This window comes from Megalobrama amblycephala, linkage group LG24 (genome assembly GCF_018812025.1).
Source record: "Megalobrama amblycephala isolate DHTTF-2021 linkage group LG24, ASM1881202v1, whole genome shotgun sequence".
Taxonomy (NCBI): Eukaryota; Metazoa; Chordata; class Actinopteri; order Cypriniformes; family Xenocyprididae; genus Megalobrama; species Megalobrama amblycephala.
In genome coordinates this window covers 11,455,761-11,481,531 of record NC_063067.1, presented here as the reverse complement: position 1 = coordinate 11,481,531, position 25,771 = coordinate 11,455,761, and the positions used below count along the sequence as shown (strand labels likewise).

At 38.0% G+C, this 25,771-nt stretch overlaps 1 protein-coding gene and 1 long non-coding RNA gene across 2 annotated transcripts; one reads left to right on the top strand and one right to left on the bottom strand.

Annotated features, from left to right (window-relative positions):
- Positions 1-1,870: 1,870 nt before the first annotated feature.
- LOC125259811 lies at positions 1,871-24,181 on the bottom strand. The gene is made up of 3 exons (XR_007182907.1): positions 23,793-24,181; positions 5,307-5,393; positions 1,871-2,445 (listed from the first exon to the last, which is right to left on the bottom strand). It is a non-coding gene; the product is annotated as an uncharacterized LOC125259811 (long non-coding RNA).
- cd34 (CD34 molecule) lies at positions 6,207-22,438 on the top strand. The gene is made up of 5 exons (XM_048177743.1): positions 6,207-6,410; positions 16,868-17,050; positions 17,132-17,298; positions 19,513-19,665; positions 20,732-22,438. The coding sequence occupies exons 1-5, from the start codon at positions 6,335-6,337 to the stop codon at positions 20,921-20,923; spliced, it is 771 nt and encodes a 256-aa protein (XP_048033700.1). The 5' UTR covers positions 6,207-6,334; the 3' UTR covers positions 20,924-22,438.
- Positions 24,182-25,771: the final 1,590 nt, after the last annotated feature.

Genomic DNA, 25,771 nt, shown 5'->3' with positions numbered 1-25,771 from the left:
AAACATGCAAAAAACATCCTATAGACTTACAATGTAGAAGAAACATGAGCCATATCTAGAGACCAGAATAATACTGATTCTTATGGGCCAGTAAGGAATCATCCTATCAACCATCCAGGACACCTTAGCATCACCACAGCAATGCCCCAGCAACCACCCACTCCACTTATGTAAATCAGAGACTTGATCATACATTCACAGTTACGCTGCACCAGATCGCTAACATAATGTCATCGTGAATTATGAACACTGGACAGATGCACAACAGCTTAACAGAAGCGTCACTGCATCAAACCGCAGTCACAGCCACAGGTTTCTCCTCCCTTCCCCACTTCCTTACTGGAGTCAGGGGAAGCTTAACGCTCTCTTCAACTAGAGGTGAAAAACATCCAAAGCTAGAAACATGCACAACTAGTGCAGATGCTACATTAATTGAGTTCATACTTTTTGGCATTTAACATGAGAGAATTTGTTACTATAGGGCTGAGTGATGTATCAAATGCATATATTTATGTAATATTGGCCTATAACAATATATGTGACCCTGGACCACAAAACCTGTCATAAGTGAGATTTATACATCATCTAAATAAGCTTTCCATTGATGTATGGTTTGTTAGGATAGGACAATATTTGGCCGAGATACAACTATTTGAAAATCTGGAATCTGAGGGTGCAAAAAAAATCAAAATATTGAGAAAATTGCCTTTAAAGTTGTCCAAATTAAGTCCTTAGCAATGCATATCCACTCACAAAATAAATTTTTGATAGATTTATGGTAGGAAATTTACAACATATCTTCATTGAACATGATTTTTACTTAATATCCTAATGATTTTTGGCATAAAAGAAAAATCGATAATTTTGACCCATTAAAGGTATTGTTGGCTATTGCAACAAATATACCTGCGCGACTTATGACTGGTTTTGTGGTCCAGGGTCACATGTTTGCAATCTGGTGATATTTACATGAACCATTCCAAATTTCAAACTGTCATTTTCAATGAATCATATGTTTTACATTCTGCATAAAACCTTTTGAATTTAATCTGTTTGGTCAAATGATGGATCAGACTCTTATAGGCAAATACTTAAGAGTCTATGACTAGATCAATATTGCTGTGATTATTACAGTATGTTTCTAATATGTTATATGTTTAGGAACAGTTTTTTAACCCTAATTGATGGAGTGTGTAGCTTTTCATTTCTTAAACAGCCACGTATGAAGACACAACATGGCCGTATTCCAGGATGACAATGTTGAGATTCATCAGAATGGTTGGGAGGGAGCATGAAGAATTATTTCCACACAGTAATTGGCACCTCTGAGTCCAGACTCCTTAAATTCATTGAAAGCCTTTGGGATGTGCTGGAGTAGACTTTACAGAGTGCTCACCTCTTGCATTGACAATACAAGATCTTGACCAAAAATTGTTGCGCTTTTTGATGGAAATAACCTCTGAAATGCTTAAAGGGATAGTTCACCCAAAAATGTAAATTCTGTCATCATTTACTCACCCTCAAGTTGTTCTAAACCTGTATGAATTCCTTTCTTCTGTTTAACACAAAAGAAGATATTTTGATGAATATGGGTAGCCAAACAGTTGATGGACCCTACTGACTTCCATAGTATAGGAAAAAAATACTATGGTATGGGGCACATCAACTATTTGGTTACCGACATTCTTCAAAATATCTTCTTTTGTGTTCAACAGAAGAAAGGAATTCATACAGGTTTAGAACAACTTGAGGGTGAGTAAATAATTTTCATTTTTTGAATAAACTATCCCTTTAAAGGCCATTTTTTTTTCACATTGAAAAAAGTGACATTTATAATGTTATAAAATATTTACATTTCAAATAAGTGCTGTTCTTTTTCAACTGTTTTTTAAACTTTGACGATTATAAGAAATTAGCATATTAGAAAGATTTCTGAAAAATCATGTGAGACTGAAAACTGGAGTAATGTAAAAAGCATAAGATAAGCATAAGAGACGTCGTATCGACACCAAACTTTTGAACGGTAGTGTATATATACAATATCATTATATTTATATAAAATGATTTTAGCTATCAGCCCCATTTATCCTTTATATGCATGAACATAGCTCTTAAGCATTCCATGTGGAAGTCATCCTCCTTCCCAGTGGAATGCTAGTAACATTGTGGCAGTTTGTGTAAACCATCCCCCCGCTTGCCCCCATGGACTGAAAAATAACAAGGTCATGAAAGGTCAAGTGCCTCTGACCATTTACCCGCCACCCCTGAGCCTCATGATGCCGGAACGGTGCCCAAGCCATGGCCCACGGCCACAGAGACGGTCTCTTTGTGCTGAGTGAAGGAAGATTTACATGTTCTTTTCTGTGTTCTCACAGGCGTGGCTGTGGAAGGAGGAGGCAGAACATACACGCTATGAGGCAATGCCTTCTCAAAACCCCTGAGACTCTGAAAGAAAGAGAAGAGAAGGAAGAAAAAGATGATTAGCCTTCTTGATGGTAATTTAAAACAGGTGTGTGAAAGTGGTTGCGTGTGCCTCTGTGTGGTGTGAATGTACAAGAATGCTGTATGTTTTAGCGTTCCATGTTATGATAACCAAAACGATAAATTCCACAAACAGGAAATGACAGGGAGCAGGAAATATCACAAACAGGAAATGAGAGCACTTGTATTTTATATCTGCCCAACAAGTTCTTTATGTAAGGCTGGTGTTTTATAGTGGCTAAAGGGCTGTTGAATAGAAGGTTGCTGGTTCAAGCCCCATGAGTCATGAAATATAACTCTGATTAAGACGCGTAAACTCAGGTTGCTCCAGGATGAAGGAGAGAACAATCTTATTGCTCAGATGTTGCTTTTTCATAGCTCAGTTATATCTCATTAAACAATCAGCTTTGTCTTTTCTCAGATGATAAATAAAAATAGCCAAAAATGAGGCTATTAAAGGGATAGTTCACCCAAAAATGAAAATTTGATGTTTATCTGCTTACCCCCAGCGCATCCAAGATGTAGATGACTTTGTTTCTTCAGTAGAACACAAATTATGATTTTTAACTCCAACCGTTGCCGTCTGTCAGTCAAATAATGGGAGTGAATGGAAACACAATCAATAAGAATCGAAAAAACACGCACAAACAAATCCAAATTAAACCCTGCGGCTCGTGACGACACATTGATGTCCTAAGACACGAAACGATCAGTTTGTGCGAGAAACTGAACAGTATTTATATCATTTTTTACCTCTAATACACCACTATATCCAACTGCGTTCAGCACTCGCTTAGTGAAGTCTGATCGCGCTCTGACAGCGGCAGTGATGCCTAGCACTCATTGAAGTATATGCGCGAGACATCACTGCTGTTGTCAGAGCGCGATCAGACCTCACTAAGCGAGTGCTGAACGCAGTTGGATATAGTGGTGTTTTAGAGGTAAAAAATGATATAAATACTGTTCAGTTTCTCGCACAAACTGATCGTTTCGTGTCTTAGGACATCAATGTGTCGTCACGAGCCGCAGGGTTTAATTTGGATTTGTTTGTGCGTGTTTTTTCGACTCTTATTGATTGTGTTCCCATTCACTCACATTATTTGACTGACAGACGGCAACGGTTGGAGTTAAAAATCATAATTTGTGTTCTACTGAAGAAACAAAGTCACCTACATCTTGGATGCGCTGGGGGTAAGCAGATAAACATCAAATTTTCATTTTTGGGTGAACTATCCCTTTAACTCTTTCCCCACCAGCATTTTTTTTTTAAAAGTTGCCAGTCAGCACCAGAATTTTTGATCATTTTCACAAAACTCTGAAAAAAACTGAATATCTGAACATACAATATATCAAAAGAAAGAACAGAACCTCTGCTTAATAATATTATTATCAACACTCAAATGTGGGTGTTTCATGTAAATGCAACATTTTGAACAAAAACCTATGAAAATCAAGTTTTTGTCTGGATCGCATTCAGAACGTTGATCAAGTAGATTGAGTCCATCAACACCTCCAAAGCCTGCACAGTCCTATACCTCTTCCTGGGTTGACATTTCATTCGGTAACATTAGGCAGTTTTGATTTATATACCGTTTCATGTTTGATAATCGCGTTATTTTACATAAGCATTAAGCAGTGCTTCTATTGCTTGTTTCTGCTGCTTCTTTGCTTGTTTTTTGATTCCAGAGATTCTGTGCCTTTTCAGAAAAAGTGTAATAGCGCCCCCTACCGTATAACATTGAAAACATGGATTGCCGGAAAATTCCATCAATGGTGTGGAAGCGCTTTGTCATATGACAGAAAATTCAGTCAATGACAGAAAAAGAGTTAAGCATAGAGACATAAAATTAACTTGGCTATATTTTATAGATAGATCATTTCCGTTTGCACTCCATTTAATCTCATAGCAGTCTTGAAAAAACGATTAGGATTGGATTGCAGTGAGTACTTTAGAATGCTTTTGATAAATGCATGTGCTAAATGGCTACTTGCATACTAAACGGCCCTCAAAAGCACACACTTAATGATTCATTTCTCTGTCTGCGTAAGAATAAAAAAAAAAATCATCCACTCTGAAGTAGAAAACAGATGAGTTTTCCTTTGAGTTATGGTCACGCTAAGTGCCTGAAGCATCTTGTGTTACAAAACCACAGCCACCAGGAATTAATTTACAGATTTGTTCTTTTCATTTAATGCATCAATGCTACATTCAAGAGACGCATTGGCCATTTGTAACTGGAGTGTCTTGTACCGTTCTTAAACAGCTCAGGTTACGTGTGGTTCCATATGTGGAGCCTCGGCCGTGCCGTCGGACTCTCCTCACACCGTAGTGCTAGCAGTCACACTCCTCCCACCGCTGCTGCTGGCCAGAAACTGGACAGCCCAGGTGGATGTTGTGAGCTTAAGCCTATCAATCATTTCACTTCCAAACTCCCCACACCTCAAAAAGGGAGGGAAATGAAAAAAAATCAGGCTTGTGGGAGGGGGACACATGTTCTCTGCTCTCTCCCCCATCTGGCCGAAATGTTTGACGAGTAACTTTGCGAGTAGTCCCCAAGAACACACAAAGCTGCTCACACTGCACTGTTTCCAGATGTTCTCCGCGCGGCGCCAACACACAGATACATGTGAACGATTCCCGCCCAGTCACACTGAAGGGAAGTGAAAGTTTTTTTTGGAGAAACGGGATTGCGTGAGGGTGTGTGCGTGTTTAGATGCACTGGTGCGTGTGCGTGTCGGCTTGCTCAGCTTCCCTTCCGTTCTTTCCTTCAATGTGAGTGTGTGTGATGGTATTTTTGGGTGATTGAGGGTTAAAGATGACTCACTGTATTACTCATTGGTCCAGGGACACACAAATTCAGCGTACATGACGGCATGTGCTTTCACAAGCTGATCAGCGGTGAACACATAGGCTGCAGAGATGAAAGAAGAAAGGACACTGTGATTTATATATCATAGTTAAAATACCAAAATGGAAATGCAAATGGAATGCAAATCAGAGAAGGAAAATGTATTTATTTATTTACCTTTTCAGACCCAGGGAACTCACATACAAACTCTAAGACGGCCCATATATTGTTTTTTAATGCAAATTATTAAAAAACCATTAGCTATGGAAACTTGTTTCCACCTCAGCGTAAAAATAAACATGACTGTGAGATTAAAATAAGAAATAGTAACATTGATATAAGTCATATTATGAGATATAAAGCTGCAATTGTAAGATATAAAGTCAAAATGAGCTTTTTTATCTGTTTCCTTAGTGGCAAAATGCAACTTGTGTGATAATGTACAACAACAACATATAAAATATGGATATATTTTTTAAAGGAAATCCTAAATGATTTATATAGTATCTGTCCATGAACTCCTGTGAACCAACAGATGAAATGTTTGAAATGATATTATTAATCAATCAATCAATAAAAATTAATTAGATTAATTTCTCTGAATCTACTTGGAGGTTTAGTTGGTGGCTGCCTTTGTAGAGTTTGAATTTTCCAGGTGCTAAAAGACTTTTTCAAAGTAATAAATATAAACATACAAAATCACTATAATAAATATACAGCTACACATACATGTTTCAACTCTTCTTATACTATCAAATGCACACAACATGAAGGAGGTGGTCTTGCCTGCAAGAAGAGAAGGATGACGGTTGAGAGAGAGAGAGAGAGAGAGAGATGTGGGGGGAGTGTAGTGAGGCCATATAAAACCCCTGGAGCACAAGCCATGCTTTATCTTGTGACCCGCTCATTTCTGTTTCAGGCACAGGAAACCCCTAAACTCTTTCAGCCCTGCCCCAGCGCCTGCATACACCCTCTCACACACCTCAGCGTGCTCAGAGACCAGAATGGCTGTACGAAGAATGAATGAACTCTGGAAAACCATGGCTCTGGCTTTAATGTTTGGCTTTCTTTTGCTTCACAGTAAGTTTATTTAAAGACTTTTGTAAGCTGTAAGTTAAATACTGCGTATTACATGCAGCATTTTATCATTGTTTAATCGTTTACATCCTTTTCATGTTCTTATTTACATTTTGTATCATTGTTTAAGCTTTTTTGTACAGATTTATAGGAACATTACCTTATAATTTGTCAGGATTCATCATATTTTAAGCTGTATAAAAACATCACTGATTTTGAGCTCTAATATTTGGTTTTGCTCAGGGTTTTTTTTTGTTTTTTTTTAAATAGTCTCATCTTGATTGATGTGACAGCCAGCAGTTTGTAGTGTTTACTCAGAGGAGATGAAGTTAAAAATCTAGCGGGAAACTAAAACAAAGGGCTCTGGCTTAGAGTGGAAACATGCCGTTGATCGTAATTGTGGGCTATATACTGCTTTCCGTCTGGGTGGAGCTGGCCGAAACATGGGCGTATATGTGTGTTTTAGGGACTGAAGAGTTTGGAAAAGCCTGGAAACTGTCTGAGGAGTCTGTTCAGCATCTTTATCCTGATCTCTGTGACTGCATGGTGAAATTGTCCTTTTGAAAAGCAGACGTACAAATGGATTTATTGTAGACTGAAATGTGGCCCACAGTGTTTGGTTCATGTACTCCTGAAAATAGACGAATGTTTACATTATCAGCCACAGGGATGAAGACAGTCGTGTGTAAACGGCACTCTCTTCTCAGGGAGGATACCACAGGTCCGTTATTTCAAATAGGAGTAAAAAGAGCTGGTTTGTAAGTGACGCCCATGTGGGCAGGGCAGAGCTGTACGCCCCATTCCCTTTTCCCAAGAGGTGAGTATAGTTTAATGGTGGGAAGTCTAGTTTAAACACAGTGCAACTTCTCAAAAGCGTGGTGGTTGAACCAAACAGACTTTTACCAGGAAGCCAGTTGTTGAAATGTAAAAGAAAACAAATATTAGAAAAGAAAAAACTATGATTTTGGTTAGTTGAACTACAAAAATGCAGTTCCATAGCAAACAAACACTCACACAGCACATAATCAGTTTTCAAGCTAAATGAAAAATTGAATTATGCAGCCTGCCCCCCTTGTTAAAGGGAAACCTGCGTAGTTTGCAAAAGCTAGTGTGTAATACGAAATCTGAAGTTAACGTACCCTATATTCCTATAGTTCTCCTCAAATGTCCTGCTCAGTGGCTTTAATAAAGAGTAATGTGAAACTGTAAACCAGCTGAATTCATTAGCCATGCTGCCGTTAAGACTTTGGAGGTTGCAAGAAGACATTGTTAAAATGAAGCCTCTTCCTCTTCCCACCAAGAGACCGAAAAGCACTATACGTTTCCATTCCCACCAGTCTGTTAAATGCTTGGCACTTTAGTGCAATTGGCACCCTTGTGAGACTTTGCCAATGGACGGTCAGAACATAGCAGCACTTTTCAGCCAACCATGGAAATATGTGTGCATCAGGTCCACATGTCGGTACGCCATTAAAGTTAATCATATTCAACAGAAAATCTTAAATGCTTGTCATAGCGATTCAAACTGATCAAACTGAATTAGGCCTCTAGGACAATGTTTCTTGTTAACTGACTGCAAATTCTTTGATGCATAAATATTTGTTTATAAGAGCCATACAAGCATCTATGGCTATTTTCGTGACAAGATCTTTGTATTTTAACAGAAATAAATAGTGGTACATTTGTAATGAAATTAACAACTGACTCTTATAAAGAAACATCACTCTGGTGACAGAAATGTATTCATTTGATATATTAATGTTGCTCTGGTGCCATATTCAGCTCATTTCACAAGATGCCATGCTTCACTCAAAGCTAAATTTTTAATGCTGAAATTAAGAAATTTCTGTAAGCATTTACTCATACCCTCATGACATTTGAAACCCATTTCCATTTCTCTGTATGCATGCGAATGCATGAACTGACAAAACTTACCTAAGCAGCATCTGCTAAATACATAAATGTAAATGTAAATTTACAAAATGGGAAAGACTGATCTGAAAAACTTTTAAATTACGATAACCGAATCAGTGGTTTCAGCATGTGGACACTTAACCACACGCTACAGTTGCTGCAGAATTAAATTAACTGAAGCTAAGTGGCTAAAAAGGGTCAAATTACATGGTATTTGAATAAGACCTCAGAGGAAAGACTCAGAAGATAGAAGTACTGCATTCCAACTGGCCACCCACTGTTCAAATGTGACACTGACATCCCATTGCAAGTATAGCTCTTTTTGAGGTGTAACCTTCCTCCTCTGACGGATGGAAAAGAGCAAGAAGGAATGATTCGCTATGACAGCCTGTTGGCAAATGTGTTTAGCTGAGCTCACATTCACCCCATAGTTACGTTAGCCACCCAAATGACATGCTAAATTTCAGTTACCACCTTTTCCCATGTTGTGAGTTCAGCCATTATACACCCTGGCAGCTATGTGGCATTTCAGTGGACAAGTGCCAAGGTGATGGTTGGTGACACCCAATCACCATGGAATATTATTAAATCGGGCTGCATTTTAAGCTCAACGGCGAGTGAGAAAACACCTTCACGCGTCTTTAGCTCCCTGGCAGACCTAGCGTCCCTGAAGCAGGTCTTTTCCTGCTACTGTGGTGTATTACAGTTAGATATCTGGTTAAAATCCAAGGCCTAGATCAACTGTACCAACAGAAGCCAATTCATCCATCCTGATCTGAACCAACACATGGGAACTTCCAAACTACACAATACAGGATGTTAAAAGGCACTATTATCACTCACATTTTTATTGCATCGGTCAGTATGAGCAAAGCTATTTAGTGGAGAACAGATGCATATTTTCATGGGTTTAGTCACACAAAGACACATAGTCAAGGCACAGAGGAAGAGGAAGTAAATGCATGCCAGTGCATCATGCATGATAAAATAAAATGGATGGAAGGGGTCACTACAAGGCAAGGAGGGAAATGATAAGCTCATATCTGCATACTTTAGTTCTGTAATATTCTCCTTGGCTGATGATGTGCTGTTTGGCCAACAAAAACATGCAGCTGCCACTTTCTCATGGCCTTTAGCTATTGCCTGGCATTCCTGCAGTCCCAGGCCACTTCGTTGAGATTAACGTCATGTACCCAGGGGTGGGGAGCCTATACACAAATCCTGTAAGATACCTTACATCATTACGATTTGGGTGTGCTCGGTCTTACTGGGCTTTTCACCGATGCATATCGATTGAAACTGAAAGGGTGGAAAAATAAGCAGCTCATACTCTGATTATGTGAAAAGATCATCTGAGCAAACAGTAATTACGGCAAGTTGCATGTTTAGACATTTATGTCCATCACCCCACTTATAATTAAGAAAAAGATACAAAACAACTATTACGTATCATATTATGAACAAATGCATAACAACTAACAGTCATGTTTAATTAGCTGAACATCATCTAAAATGAGAAAAACAAGACAATCTGGATTCATATTAGGGTTTGTTGTTGTTGCTCTTGTGAGTCTGTTACTCTGTGGTTCCCCTGGCACTCCAATGCAGTTTTGCAGTTATTGCGTCTTCACAGCTGGCATGCAGCTTCCAACTGCTCTCAATCTGACATAGTGCTCTGGTAATACGAGAACCCAAAAACCTGGGTCCAAACATTAGTGTGTAATTAGCCTGTGGTTCAACAAAATCTGTAACAAGTGGAAACTCCAGGACACTTGTTTGGACCAGTCTGCTGGTTGGATCATCGTATTAGTCAAATAACAACTTATAAAGTGATGGCAAAATTTCAATTTCACAGAAACTCTAGCTGTAACATTCAGGATAAAAACTTTGATGAGAAAATTGTGCAACATGCTGTAACTAGCCATACAGTATTTGTGCTTTTTCCATGATTAAGGTTTTCCTAACGTTAGCCTGCTAGCATCGAAAGCATACAATCCCACCCTCCCTGCAAATTGCCGTCCAAAGCCCGCCTTCTCCAAAACACATGAACGCGCACAAACACAGCTGCTCTCGGCAAAGCGTTAAACCACATCATGTTTCAAGGCACATAACATTACAATAATAATGAACATAAACAAATTAAAAGAGCTTGTACCTGGCTGCTGCAGATTAATTTCGGTGTTGATACTGTTGACATGAATATGCATAATTCCAAGTCTGAGGATGTGAACAGCTCTGGTTAGAATATCACAGGTTGCCATCTCATAACTACGGTAGTTATGGCGTGAACGCAGCATAAGCTCGTTGTTTTGGAGGACCTGTAAAAGGTGGCCGTGCTCATGACTGAGGTCTGTCTGTAATCTGTATAAACTGCATAGCATGAAACGCGCTGATAACGTATGATGTGACGGTGCGCGAGGGAATGTAAAAACATACGTTGACAGGCAGGTAGGACGTTGTATTATTTCATTCAGACCGAATATAATAATTGGATGAACATTATATGGTTCTACGCCTTCAACAGATGATATAAAAATACATTTAGACCATTTAACATAGCGAATGCTATCAGGATCTGAGGAGACCTTCAACCAGTATAACAAAAAATGTTTCTGAAGAGAATTGCACCTTTAATTGCTTATTACGTACAAAGATTTTTGGTAATACTTGTTACATGCATGTAACTTTATGGAGAATTTTGCAGTTCTATGGTGGTTTTTGCCATTTTGCCTGAGGAATAAACAGAGTTAATGTGGCTTGGCTGAGCCTCTTTAACCAGTGGGGTAATTAATGTTCAGCAAGCAGCACAACACTGGGGCAATTCTACCTAATGTTCCCTAATTGAAAACATAAGATTTTATCCTTTCCCTGCCATCAAAAGCACGAGGACTTTCTCACAGCAGTCTTTCCTCCTTAACCACACTGTTACAGAGCCCAGGGGATTTGTTACGGTTAGCCAGAAAGTGAGAGAGGGGGCAAAACCCAACCCCAGTTTTTCTTTTGTGTGATGAAAAGTTAAAAAAAAAAGAGAGAGAGAGAGAGAGGGGGAGAGAGATAGACACTTCAATACCCCCACACTCATCTTTCTGTTGTGGCCTTTTCTCCAGCCATTGTATAAGCTGAGCATGGCAGCGGATCAAACATTTAGATATCCAATTACATTGTCTGAATCAATCTGCATGATGTCGTCAAAGAACAAGAGCTTGGAAATGGTCCATGGACATCTGCAGACACGCAATGCTTTTGGTGCTGACAGTGAGCTGCAAAAAGAGGAGGCAGCTGGCAGCTAGAGGGGGGTGACAAGATAATGCCCGTTTTGGACAGTAGGGGGTGCTCTTTAAAAAAAATGAGATTTGATGTATTAAAAACACCAAAATCTTCAACATTCATTAACCAAACCATCAATTAAAATCTTATAATATCTGTACTGTATAGATCTAGATGGTTCTTATGGAAATGAACACAGCAAAAACAGTGAATGAGACACTATTGTAGAAGAATAGTAGAGGAATCTATTAGTAGGTGGTCTGTGTATTAAATATACATCTCGAATTGGGTCCAAAGGGGCCAGGAATGGGATCATTACTGTCTATAGTTTCTATCTGAGATACCTACATCCTGTCTGGCTTGGGGAACATTCCACACCTGACACTAATTTGATTAATTCCTTCACCCCGTTTTTGTTTTGTCAGAAAACAACTGGGCTGTGGGCTCAATGCTAAGTAAACTCTCAGGATCAGCTTGCTCCCTAATGGAAATAGTTCTGCCGTACTTGGGGTGGATAGAGTGACCACTGGATTTTTAGTGTGTTCGTTAAAAGAGCCTATGAAGTTCTTTGACCTTTTGAGAAATAATATTTTGGGATCGCACCAACAGTGCATCACAGGGGCTTCCACTTTAAGATTTTTTAAATAAACCGACGAAAAAGACTACTACTTTTTTTTTTTTTTTTTTTTTTTAAAAAGGGAAAGTTAAATGTTAAATGAAAAAGTCAAGTTTGCCAGAACAAATTTTAAATGTTGGCTTGACAAAGAAAGTTTTATAACTTAAAACATCTCTCCCAACAGAGAAAATTAATGACACGATAGATAGAAACATAGATAGAGAAGGAATATGGCTGCAGCTGACTGTGATCACCAAGAGATGCTCTCTACGGTTTGGGTGGAGAAGCGATGATTCCCAGGCCGCCGTCCAGCTTAGCCGGCTGCAGACGTCAGAGCCTGACGTTTAAGCACAAAGTACACTGGGAGGAGAGTGGTTCCCTTGAGATCTGTGCATCTGGTGATGGAGAAAGATGGACTCCACCCTGCTGGACAACACTTTAGGGATTGTTAGAGTGATTACCAACCCTTTTGAGTCGCCTACATCTGTCATTACACTCTTTCCTCTTTCGCTGAGCTGTTTATTTAAGTTTCTCCAGTTTCAACCAGACCCAGAGAGAGGTGAGAGATAGGAGATCTTGAGATGGCATTCTTTCCCGCAAGATAATCACGTCACAGATCTGAGTGAGGAAGGGAGAAGAGGATGTCTTTGTTAGGAAGCTATAGAGATTGCCCCAGAGTTCAACAAGCGTGTGATTTAAGCATTAATGCGGGTATTTTAGAGATTAAAGAAGCTCCCTTAAGAGCCGTGAAAAGGCAGATTGCTTATCGCTGCATTCCTCCTGGGGATTGAGTTGAGGATACAAACCAGAAATCTTCTAGAGTCACAATGAAAGCAGACATGCCTTTAGATTCCCAGAAATAAATGTCTCTGGGAAAATTACAGTGACATCATTTTTAGTCTTATGAGTAGACCCATGGGACGTTTAAAGAGACAATGATCAAAACATGACTTAAAATGCTTTGAAATCCAAAGAAAAAGGGTTATTTGGAGTTCCTCTGCCACCTTTCTAGCTCAGCATAACTCCATATGGATAAAAACAAAATCAAGCTCAATTCTTGAAATCTGAAGCCTACAACCAAGACTTAAAGGAACAGTTCACCCAAAAATGAAAACTCTGTCATCTGCATAACTGTCCATTTAATGAGGTACTTACTTTAAAATAACCTAAGCATTTTGTAGGCATCGCTCATGTTTTTAGGGAATGTGGAAGAAGGAGGCTTTAGCTCGCAGGTTTATATCAGAGCTGTCAAGACGTGTCTGGTTAAGCTTACTGCATACGTCCATTCAGGCACAACTGGGGATTTGGGGAGTCTTTGCCTGAGATTGTCTCATTACATCAGACCAGACATGCCAGAACACCATGGAACGGATTAGAGTGATTCCAAAATCTGAAGAGCACATTTAGTCCCTGTTGTGTCACTTTTCTTAGGAAAACAATGATTCCGGTCATATTTCTGTTGTATTGGTGGATGAAAAACATGCACTGAAGCGGTTAGGTGGAGCCACAACATCACTCTTCCAGATCTCTGTTTATGCTTGCTGTCGGGGCATCCAGATGTCAGTTTGATGGCCAGATCTCACTGCCACACAAATTGTGAAATATTAGATATGTCAAGAAGAACATCTCATTTGGGATGAAAATTTGATGGGATGAGTTGTATGCTTTTTGGGCTTGAATTAAAACAACTGACCAAATTCACTGAACTAAAATGTGCATTTTCCAATCACTAATTTGTCTCATACTGCCATGGTGACGTTAGCTAATCTTTACCTTTCATCTCTAGCATATCATTTTAGACTATGTGCATATTTGAGGGTGTGTGCAAGTGTATGTGTGATGAATGTAGCTATAAGTTCCCAGGTGAAAAAAAAAAAAAAGTGTTCTATTTTCATGCACTAATTTTGTACTTGATGTACTAAAAATTATTCTTTGGTACTTCTTATGATAATCTTAAGAACATCTAAGTGTACTCAACTGTGCTATTTTGAGACACCATGAAAAATGAAGTTGAAATATTTAGTTACCACTTGAACCCATAGTGTACTACAAGTGGTAACAAATTTTTTTGCATATTATACATAAACAAATGTATATAGAAAATGTATGCCTAAGATCTACATAAAACTTATGGATAAAATATATGCGTTTTATGCATAAATAAATTCGTGCATAAAATTTAAGCATACGTTCATTCAGCATGCTCCCTGACCGCCCACTTAAAAACTAGAAAGTACTTTCCCAATCTGGCGAACTCAGATTTGACTGGCTTACTTTGCGCAACACAAGGTTTTCATCAGTCCCAGTGGAAACAAAGTTGTGTGTTCACAAGGTTTAATCAGAGGTCTGGCTATGAGAAACAATATTTACATGGAAATTCACGGGTTAGCCAAGACTAACTCCCAAATTGTCTAGGATGACCTCATTCACCTCAAAGATCAGTGTTCCCTGCTATACGGATCATGATGATGATGTACCACAACACAATCATGTCTGTGCACAGTAACATACCAAGGAAGCACACCTTTTGGACACTGTCTGCATTTGCATTTTTACATCTAGCTATAAAACCCCAAAGTTATGATTTTTGGGATGCACTAATTCTAATTTCACAAACCAATACCATTTTAAGACAGAAAGTATGAAAAACAGGATGTTACTACTGTGTGAGCGTGTGTTGCTTTTAAAAGTAGGAGGGGTATTTTGGTCTGTGCATAATTATAGACATTCATTATCATACATGTTAAAATTAATATTGTGGTGCTTCTCATTTGTAGTAAACACACAAATACAGAAGTGTACAAAGGAGTTCTCGTATACTGGTCTTGTTTATGTGATGTTGGGAGAAGAGGGAACATTCTTCCTAACAGTTATTATATCAATAAACATGTCTGGTTTTGGCTTGAGTAAGTCAGTGCTTAGTTTTATTAACATTTTTAAGAGCTGTAGGATACATGCCCAGTTCAGCCAATTAAAATATATGGCCAGCCACTCACAGTATGAAGCACGATAGACCCGCTTACAAGATAGTCATCTGTAAGTATCTGAAATGAGGGAGGGGAGCTTCACACTGTAAACACGGACCAGTGCTATCATGGTGGCCATGCACCCTTAAAATCACAAAATGCTAAGAATCACAAACAGAAAGCGAGGTATCAAAGCGATGAGATCTCAGCTTGACCAATCATTTCTTTTGGTGTTTTAACTAAAAAGATTCATCAAGGTTCATTGTTCCAGCATTGCTGCCATACAGTACAGTGGCCTTGTTACAGTCACACCTGTTGAGACAAATGTAGAATTAGTTTATGATCAGGGTGTGGCAGATATCTTAGTATTGCTAGTTAGAAAAACACAAGGCCACACAGCATGAGCTCCAGATGACATTCTGAAGCCTGCGTGACAATGAGTTTGACGGCAAGACGTGTGGTGTCCTAAATGACACCAGAAATTGTTCTAAATTTAGAGCTCAGCTGCTCAAATACCAAATGCCCACCCAAAAATCTAATCTACTCTTTGCTAAAAAAAAACACTTAAAAGAGTATTCTGGGATTAATAGAAGTTGTGCTCAATCAGCAGCATTTGTGGCATGTTAACTACCACAAAAAAAAAAAAAAAAACAATTCCACTTGTCCTCTGTTTCCTTAAAAAAAAAAAGGAAAATTCTGGGTTACAAATTTAATGTGATAGAAGAGAATGGGGCTAATCAAAAAAATGTGAAAATATTCACTGTTTCGATAGTTTAGCCACAAGATGTAAACAATAAGCATAACTAGTTTGAAAAAAAATTGCTTACAAACCTTTTATGTGTAAATTTGTCCAATTACTCAAATACTGTAATGCACCAGTTTTAGCAATAGAATGAATGTGTAAGTGTTACAATTACAATAATTTACGCTTTTTTATATCCACCAAAAATGTTTTGCTTTTGAGTTGATTGAGCTTAACTTTTATTGCACCCTAAAAGTGAAAAATCAAGTATTCAAGTTCAATGACTTTCGGATATGGCGTAGTCAGTTGAGGATGCAACACCTAAAACAAATGAGAAAATGAATTCACCCATACTACGCCCAGCCGCACGCTTCCTGCATTCCACGCCTCTAGACAAAACTCTTTCTTAAGGAGTGTGATAATGTACAGCAAAGCCAAAGGTCTTGACTTTTCGAGGGTGATGTTTATTTGCTCAGTCAGTGTCGGCAGCATTACCCTCCTGCTTAAGTTATTAATAATGTAGAGTGGCTGTGCAAACAAGACACATTTTTGGAGAGGGTGGAGACAGAAGGGCATTAAATAACAGTCAGGAGGGGCCAAGCCTTTTTAACCTCTTCTCAACCTCAGGGTTCACCTACCACCCACATGCTAGCAAACATTGTGTGGCAATTGCTGGATGAGGAGCATCTGACACTCAGGGCCAACCCTGCAAGCCCTTTGTGATTGCATAGTAATATGCATGAATGGGTGGCATGGAAACCTTGATTAAAATCCAAACTTTTAAAATGTGTTTTTTAAATTAATATTAGGGTTGCCTGTATCAGTGCTATGTATGCAGAATTTAGCTGAATGTGAGTTATGAGATGGTTCCCATGATATGTAACATGGAGCCAACATAATTAAGCAAGGTGAGGTGGAAGTCTAACTTAAAAGCATTTTCTGTTTTTCCATGTAGGTTGTCAGGGACAGACCGCAACACCTTCAACTGATACTTATCCAAACACGGGAGCAGCCACAGGGGTATCAACAATGATCACAGTAACAAACCCAAACACACGTTTGCCAGCATACTCAACCACTGAGATCCCTGCTCAAGGAACACCTGAACCAACCATACTTGACACTACTGACCCAAATGGTATGAGGCATCCAAGAAAATAATTTCAGAAGTGTTTTTAGTTGGTGAAACTACTATTACCTGATTCTTTGTTTTTATTAGCTCCATCAGAAACCACCGCCTCTGGAAGCAGCAAAGATGCCAGCCTGACTGAATCCCCACCAATACAAACAGAAACCACAGTCTCCAATGCCCCTATTGATAATGCGGTACGGGAAACAGTGAACCCAAACAATCCGGCCTCAAATCAAGAATCCATACATTATAAAGTAAGTAATTTTGGGTCACTGATTTCATGGATTAGAATTCTGGGTGTAAAAAACAATGGTGCAAAAAGAATGTAATTTGACAGTTTAATTAAGAAATGTAAGAGTTTTCTTTCAATTTATTATTGATCACTGATTTTCAATGGTCAACAGCTTTCATGAAGAATACAAAGAAAAGTTTTATGAAATACATATGTTTTTTGTATGTGTATTTTTATTTAATTTCATTTAATTTGACCAATGTTAATTAAGCTGACATTTTCCTAAACCCAACATTTAGAATTCACATTATTCACATTTCATTATTAGTAAATAAAAAGTAACATTTTGGAATAGAACACCAATGCTGTGGTGTTTGTTACATGTCCCTTACAAAAACAAGTACGGTAAAGGTACTTCTAATAATACCATGGTACGTCTCCAAAACACATGGTTGTTTCTGTTTTAGTCTTTTTGGTACTCCTTGTGATTTACTTACAAAAAATTGCCATGGTACTACCATATTTCTGAAAATTTACCAAAGCAGTATTATGGTAATTCTGAAAGGAAAGTACATTTTAATTTTAGTACCATGGTATATTTCAAAGTACCTTATATTATATTACCATCGTAATACCATCATCAAAGTACAAGAGTATTACCATCTAATACCACCAATGTACACCTCCAAAATGCTTTTCTTTTTTTTTTTTTGCAAGGGAACACTGCGTTTCCACTGCATTTACATACTTTTATGTTACAGTGAGGCCATAACAGCATCATATGTACAAAAAAAGGTCATCAGAACAGATTAACAGTTATCTAAACTCCACTATACAGTTTTCTCTACAACAGTTGAAGACTCTTTGCCAACCCAAACCATTTGGACAGAATGATTTCAGATGTTTTCAGTTGCTGTCATCTGCGTCCGTGTACATTAGAAAGGAAGGAAGCTTCGTGTCTGAGAGGATAAAGTTTAGCAAGGCAGTTTGAGCTGTTGATGCCTGTGAGCTCAGATTAGGGAGATCCTGTTTTGTCATTCGCTATAAATAATCCCTGCATACAAAAGATGAATGAGTGAGAAAGAAGAGGGGCTTCCTCTCGCTGCTGCCATGCGGTTATAACCCAGGAAAGAGGTTAGACAGAAGAAGTGGGGGGAGATGATGAGTGTCTATTGTTGGCAAGAACTGATCTGAGACCAGTGAAATTACAGTGGGTGAGTTGATAGCTTTGATAGGCCAGTCTGATACAGGATCAGTAATTTTTTCCCCATCATGATAGGCGTTGTTCGTTCTGACACCATGGCACGACACATCATAACCTAAATGCTTTGTGAAAAGCAGGGAGAGGTACTACAAAGACTCCTTCCTGTTCACTTCCTCTTTTTGTTTTCTACATCAACAGATACGTTTCATATAGGGGACGCATGTCAGGACGAGTGGGAAATGTCTAAAAATGGGAAAGCTTAGGAATGCTAAATATCAAAGGAACATAATCCCTACCAATATTCAGCAATACTGAATTGTATAGCAATAATTTTGATTTAAAAAAAAAAAAAAATTATATATGTAACTAGTGCTGTTGTAATTTTGGACAAATCTGAAATGGGTCCATTGGCATTCCCAGAGAAGTCAAAGTAAATTCGTAAAAAACTACACTCTTATAAGGATGTGCATTTAGTGCGTGGACAAGCGTTAACCTCTTATTTCAGTGTTGTTTTTAATTTTGTGGATATTTGAACTAACAGTGTGGGTTATCTTTCAATCAGATGCACGTGAAATTTGTGTTCATTTCTACAGCAACAGTAAACTCCCAGTCTAGTTTCCTTTCAGAATCATCAATAGGTCAGACAGTATATTTTTGATATTAAAATAAAGTGATGTGCAGAGTTATCAAGAGTGCTCTGAAAATATATATATATATATATATATATATATATATATATATATATATATATATATATATATATTATATAGAGAGTATTACATATACATTATGTATAGGCCTATGTAGTATCTGTTAAACTGCCTTTAACTTATAACATTACAGAACTGATTAATTGAAATCAATATCAACTAAAAACCTTAATGTCAATCCCTAAATAAAGTTTTGTTTTTTGATATTATATTATATTATTTTTGATATTTTGATATTATGTTGATATTATGATTAATGTCAAAATCAAACCTATGCCCTTGCTATAAATGATCATGATCATGTTTATGTTTTTCTCTACAGGCGGAAGATAGTAAAGAAGAGAATGCCAACTCTGGGTCTTCTCCTGCGGTTTTCGTGTCTGTGCTGGTGACTGGCTTACTGCTTGCTGCCATAATAGTCGGCATATACTACTTCAAGTGCCATCGGCAAAGCAACGGCAAAGGCATGAAACTGGTGAGTACCAGCAAAGAGTCAGACTTAGTGAACCCCAGAAAACATCCTTAATCATTAACTGTAATATCCTTACTAATATCAATACCAAGCAAATCTTTAAAGCAAATTTACACATTCATTCATTCATTTCCTACATTTCCTGCTGATAAACCCCCAAATCGATGACTTCAACAACTGTATCTCCACCACCAAGTGTTCCCAATCAAATTCCCATTTTGAATGCGTTATGCACACATTTTAATTGCAAAGTTTAGTGTATTTGGTAAGGAAGTGCTGCCAAGCTTCTAATTAAGAAGGAAACAATTGGCAGCATATCAGTACAGCGCAAAGTTCCTCCAGCACACGCCCAATCTAATGTTCAGAACCACAACACATGCTAGTGAAACACAAACTGTTTCATCTTCTTGCCAATAGTTCTAAGCTGTTTTCCTTCTCTGTTAAATGATGTCAAATTATGAAATTGAAACAAAGTGAACTCCATCGGACCTCAAAAAGAGGCTTACACTAAAAAAAAAAAAACTATAAAAAAAAACATTTCGTAAGCCATATGCTGCTCAATGAAAGCTTTAGCTTTGAAGATGCATCATGAAATTTATTCTATCAAATAAAAATGATTTTATAGCAGTTTTCATATTCTGCTCAAAAAACACACTAACCTTATTTTAAGGGTCTTGCTCATTAAAGGGATAGTTCACCCAAAAATGAAAATTCTGTCATCATTTACTCACCCTCAAGTTGTTCCAAACCTGTATACATTTCTTTGTTCTGCTGTACCCAAAGGAAGATATTTGGAAGAATGTTTGTAACCAAGCTGAGTGTGTAATTTTTTTGTTATTGTTTTTGGACTAAGAACTTCTCTAGAGTTTCTGAATACATCTTATCAATGTCAGATCTCGATATAAACTCAATATGAACTCCAACATTTTTCATCAAAGAAACATCTCAGGCAAAGTTGAAATAAACTCCATTAAGTCTTCCAAGCTAGCATCTGATGATGATGATAATAATAATAAAAATAGGAGAAATAATAAAAAGCAAAATCTGGTTGTATCTTGTTTTCCTACAGGCTGAGGAGTCATACATGGCTGACGAGGAGAACCAGGGCAACACTCTGGTGTCCGTGGCCCCTCTGAACCAACCCGAGCCCCAGGAGAAGCCAAGTCTTAATGGAGAGTCACAAGAGGCAGTGAAGCCCCAAACTCCCCCTGCCGCCACCAATGGCCACTCTACCACCAAGACGGCAGATACAGAGCTGTGAATGAGCCGTTCTGCCAACAAGGGTGTGGGTGAAACACTCAGCCCCTGCTTCTTAAACCCAACTCAATCTACTGCATATTGACCTTGGCCGTCAGAAGGCACGAGGGAGACAAAGACTCAAATTCCCACATTTACATGTAAATACGATGCAAAATGTTCAACTTTAAGTCACACGGAACAATTAAAAACACATCTGAATCAAAGTTACAGCTATGGGATACACATATACAGGATAAAAAATGGGATAAAATAATTGGTCAAGTAATCATCCTCCTTATCTAGCAAAATAAATATCAATGTTTGAATGCTATATGAAAGATTGTTGTGATGTTATGAAAGTTGTAAAATGCCAGTTATGACAGTGATGATTTATAATGAGAACATCATATAAACTCAATCATATGATGCAACAAAAATCGTTTTAGTCCAAGAGGTGCATCCCTTGAGTATAATACAACTGTGGGGTGGGGAACCTTTCCCATGAGTCACTGCTAGCTTCCATTAGTACAGCCAGGACTGGAACATAACACTGGGAGGATTCATGCTCCAGTCCCAGCGCTCCACAGCTGAGTGTAAAGCCCATCACACCATAAAGAAACACTCAGAATCCACTGGGTGCGAGTTGTGGATTTGTTTGCGTTGTTTGTAGACTCTATGAAATGTTCCATATGTTCGTCTTTGTGTACAGTATGATTTGACTAGTTAATAGTCTTGTATAATTTTGTTAATATCACTGCATGACAAAGTAATGATTTATGGAGTTGGTGAGCATGAAAAATCAGTTTAAGCGTTAACATGAACTCCATTTCATTGCTGCGAACAACCCTTAACATAAAATACAACAAATTAGGTATGCTGCAAAGCCCGTTAGCGCTCAGGGTGACAGCTAAATATTATCTGACATTTCTGGATTGAGTTACACCGTACTTTGTAAACCAGTATTATGCTCTTTTTGTAATATTTTTATTCTAGACATCTAGATGTAGTGTTTATGGACTGAATGACTGACTAAATCGTTTGAATAACCTGCCTTAATTATTAGAACTTTCTTGGGTGGGTGTGTTTTATTTTGTATCTACATTTGCTACTACACTGTACATAAATCATTAGGCAAAGAAAGTATGTAATTGCGCAGCCACGAAACCCTGGACCATTGCCTTCAGTTTTAGTAAATTCACTACAATACAACAAGAAACAGTGCAGAACATTTCTACACCCATATCTCATTCACACTTCTTCACAAGATTTCTGACACAAGACTAAACTGAACCTTGGGGTCAAAATTTGGTGCTAGAGTGACTGTATCTCTTGAAATAAACCAACAGGAAATGAAATTGTATGTTTTAAGGTTTAATATGAATATATGAACATATATACATATGAATATCATGTCCTTTATTTCAACTATGACATTTCGTTTTAACATTCCGGTGTTCTGTTATATTTTGGATCGGTGTACTAGCATTGTGTTAAACTGATGTATGTTTGTGATAGGAATAAAGTTTTGGAAAATAAATCAGTACATGTTCACTATTCATTTCTACTTTACCCCAGTGAGACCTCGTCTTTGTGTGCCTTGGATCTATATTATGCAGTTTTTCATTTATTTGGCTGCTGGGCTGTTTACTCAAGAGCTTTTTTGTTTGATATGATATGCACGCATATGTTCTCTCTTCATCTATCTCTCTCATTCCTCTACACACGTGCAAAAATTTGGCTGCTATCTAAAGGCCATTTAAGCAAACAGCTGGTTTGTATAAGAGACGGTGATGACATCATAGTGCAGGGATTCGGGTGGGGCTCAGTGGTCCCTAATCAGTTTAAGATAAAGCAAGTCAGCGTCTATGTGTTACTGACTGCTGATTTCTGCGACTAATGACCCTGAAACTAAAAGCTGTTAATGATATCACAAATATATTCTAGAAATTAAGCTATGAATTTATGCTAATAAATATCAGACCAATATCAGACACCAGTACTGCAAAAACTTGCTTTTGAGATAAAATATCCTTACAAATCCTTAAAACAGGATGAATTCATCAAATTCATCATAAGAAACAACATTTATTTTGTTGCTGATTTGAAATATGTTTTTTAATTGTGAGTTCAGCAAGTAGTTTTCTTAGAGTTCAGGATTCCTCCATTTGTTTTGGATGCCCGAAATAGGTGCCTGGAGGCTTAGCAAATATGGTCGCCGAGTGAACAGACTTTCCTTGAAAGGGACTTTGATATATGTTACAATAGGGAAGAAAAGAATATTGCAAGTTCACAACTTCCTTTTCAATTAATGCCTGTGGGGTTTTCAGTAGATACCACACAGACTAGTGACTGAGGTCATTAAAATCTTCATTACACTGGAAGTCAGACTGCGGTCTTGTCTGAAACTGTAAGCCAGGCCCAGTTCCAGACCAAACTTTTTGCTAAATATTGCTAAAAACATCATTATACCAACGTGAAAAAACTCCTACTGTCCTCTTTGGAGCCTGGAGCCAGTTCACATCATCTTACATATTTTGACTATGTCTTATGTCATACATAATCTCCTCTGATAATCACAGGATACTCTTGTTCCACACAAACCCATTCCTATTACCCCAGTGCAGCTCACCTTCATGATAAATATGTTCTACAAATCAGGAATTAACCACAATAACCTCACAGCACTGCCCACCAAAACAAACAGAACAAGGACAAATGAGTCTGGTACAAACAAACAACAGACTGAGGAACAACCTTTCCATAGGACAGAAATAAATGCATATATATCATTGCTTATCTGACAAGAACGACTAGAACAGTTAACCTCGAAATAACCGTACATGGGACGTTTTTGTTATTTTGTTTTCATGTATGCTACTAAATATTTTTACCTGCAGTAAGGTTACACAGTCTCATAAGCTGCACTTGCAGGTGATCTTCACAAAGACCTTCTCGTCTTTGGCGATTGGATGGATTTGTAGGTTAGTCCAGTTTATAAGTAACAGTTATAGTTCATTGTGTTCTAAACGGTTTGTTGTTCTACAGTTTTTCAGAAAACCGCTCTAAACGATTCAGTGTGCGAGTGAGTTGTTAAGACCGATTCATGAAAAATTATTCATGTTCATTCTTGAACAGCAGACAGAAAATACGGCATTGATTTTTTTTTTTTTTTTTTTTTTTTTTTTTTTTTAAGTCAGGAAAACACTGTTTTTCAAATAGGTATTCGGTAATCTCACTCGTCAGAGGATTTATCAGCAAAATTTTACTAATGCTCGTGACATAACGAGGAACGGGTATATGGCACAAACAGAAATTTGGCGCCGCCAAGAGGTGGCGCCCTTGGCTATCGCCAATGTCACTACTCCCCAGCAAACACAAACGTTCCCCTAACGTTCCCATATGGTTCCCATTTGGTTATTTTTTTGGGGAACCAAATAAGAACGTTCTGGGAACGTTCTCTATTGGTTCTTTTTTTGCAACCTAAAGAGAACGTTTTCAGAACGTTCCCTGCAGGTTATTTTTGGGTTTTATTTTTAGAACCTAAAGAGGACGTTCCCAGAACGTTCCCTGCAGGTTATTTTTGGTTCTTTTTTTGCAACCTAAAGAGAACGTTTTCAGAACGTTCCCTGCAGGTTATTTTGGGGGTTTATTTTTATTACCTAAAGAGAACGTTCCCAGAATGTTCCCTGCAGGTTACTTTTTGGTTATTTTTTTGCAACCTAAAGAGAACGTTCCCAGAACGTTCCCTGCAGGTTACTTTTTGGTTCTTTTTTGTAACCTAAAGAGAACGTTCTCAGAACGTTCCCTGCAGGTTACTTTTGGTCCTTTTTTTCAACCTTAAGAGAACCTTCCCAGAACGTTCCCTGCAGGTTATTTTTATTTTTAGATTTCATTATAACCAAACTATGATAGACAAATGGGCTACAGAGATGAAGGGTTATCTTTCTTTACTGCGCGCCTCTGATCACGCGCTTCTCCAGCACGCGCTTCTGTCTTCCACAGAGAGCCGCGCACTCGCGTAATTTAAAATAACGGTCATTTCATTTTACTGACTGACTATAATATTTGTTTATCGATCTCTTTATTGAATAATTATTTATAATTAATATATGTAGGAGTGTAAATAGTGTGTTTTTAGAGACATTCGACAGGTAATTGAAGACAACATGATGTTAACCGAGGAGTTTTTGTTAACGACCAAAAGAGAGCACCCGCTAATTCAGTGGTAAGAAATGAATGTAATGTTATCCCAGTTAAAGTCACATAATTGTTATAAAAAAATGTATGTCTGTGAATAAAATTAATATTTTAAAAACCCCATATTGTGTTGAAGTCATTGTTTGTGGCTTAAGAAACGTAAAATCTGCTAGAGGTACAGTGTCAGTGATACAATTCACGAAATCTTACATATTAATGCATAAATTCGATCTTATTTAATCCTCCATAAATTTTATGTGCTCGGATTATTTATAATATATTTCTATTGATTAAATAAAAGTTCAAAACAAGACATGGTCTGTAGTATTGACGTCCATTCATCCGATCTTCCGTGCCGCTTATACCATATGGGACACAGAGTGATAACTAACCTACAACAGGGTAAATTATATCGGAGTAAAAAGAGGTTAGGGGAACGTTCCGGGAACGTTCTGAGAACGTTCTGGGAAGGTTAGGGGAACGTTCTCCAAACCAACAGGGAACGTTCTATTTACGTAAAGAAAACTTTCCTGGCTAACCAACAGAGAACGTTAGGATGTATGTTCTGGGAACGTTCCCAGAACGTTCTGGGAACTAGAAACTAACGTTCCCAGAACGTTCTGGGAACCAAAAATTGTTAGCTGGGTCACTATTAAAGGGTTATTTCACCCAA

Coding starts and splice junctions, on each gene's coding strand:
- cd34 (XM_048177743.1), top strand. CDS start 6,335: ATGGCTGTACGAAGAATGAATGAACTCTGGAAAACCATGGCTCTGGCT. Junction 17,051..17,131: donor TGACACTACTGACCCAAATG/GTATGAGGCATC, acceptor TGTTTTTATTAG/CTCCATCAGAAACCACCGCC. Junction 17,299..19,512: donor AAGAATCCATACATTATAAA/GTAAGTAATTTT, acceptor TTTTCTCTACAG/GCGGAAGATAGTAAAGAAGA.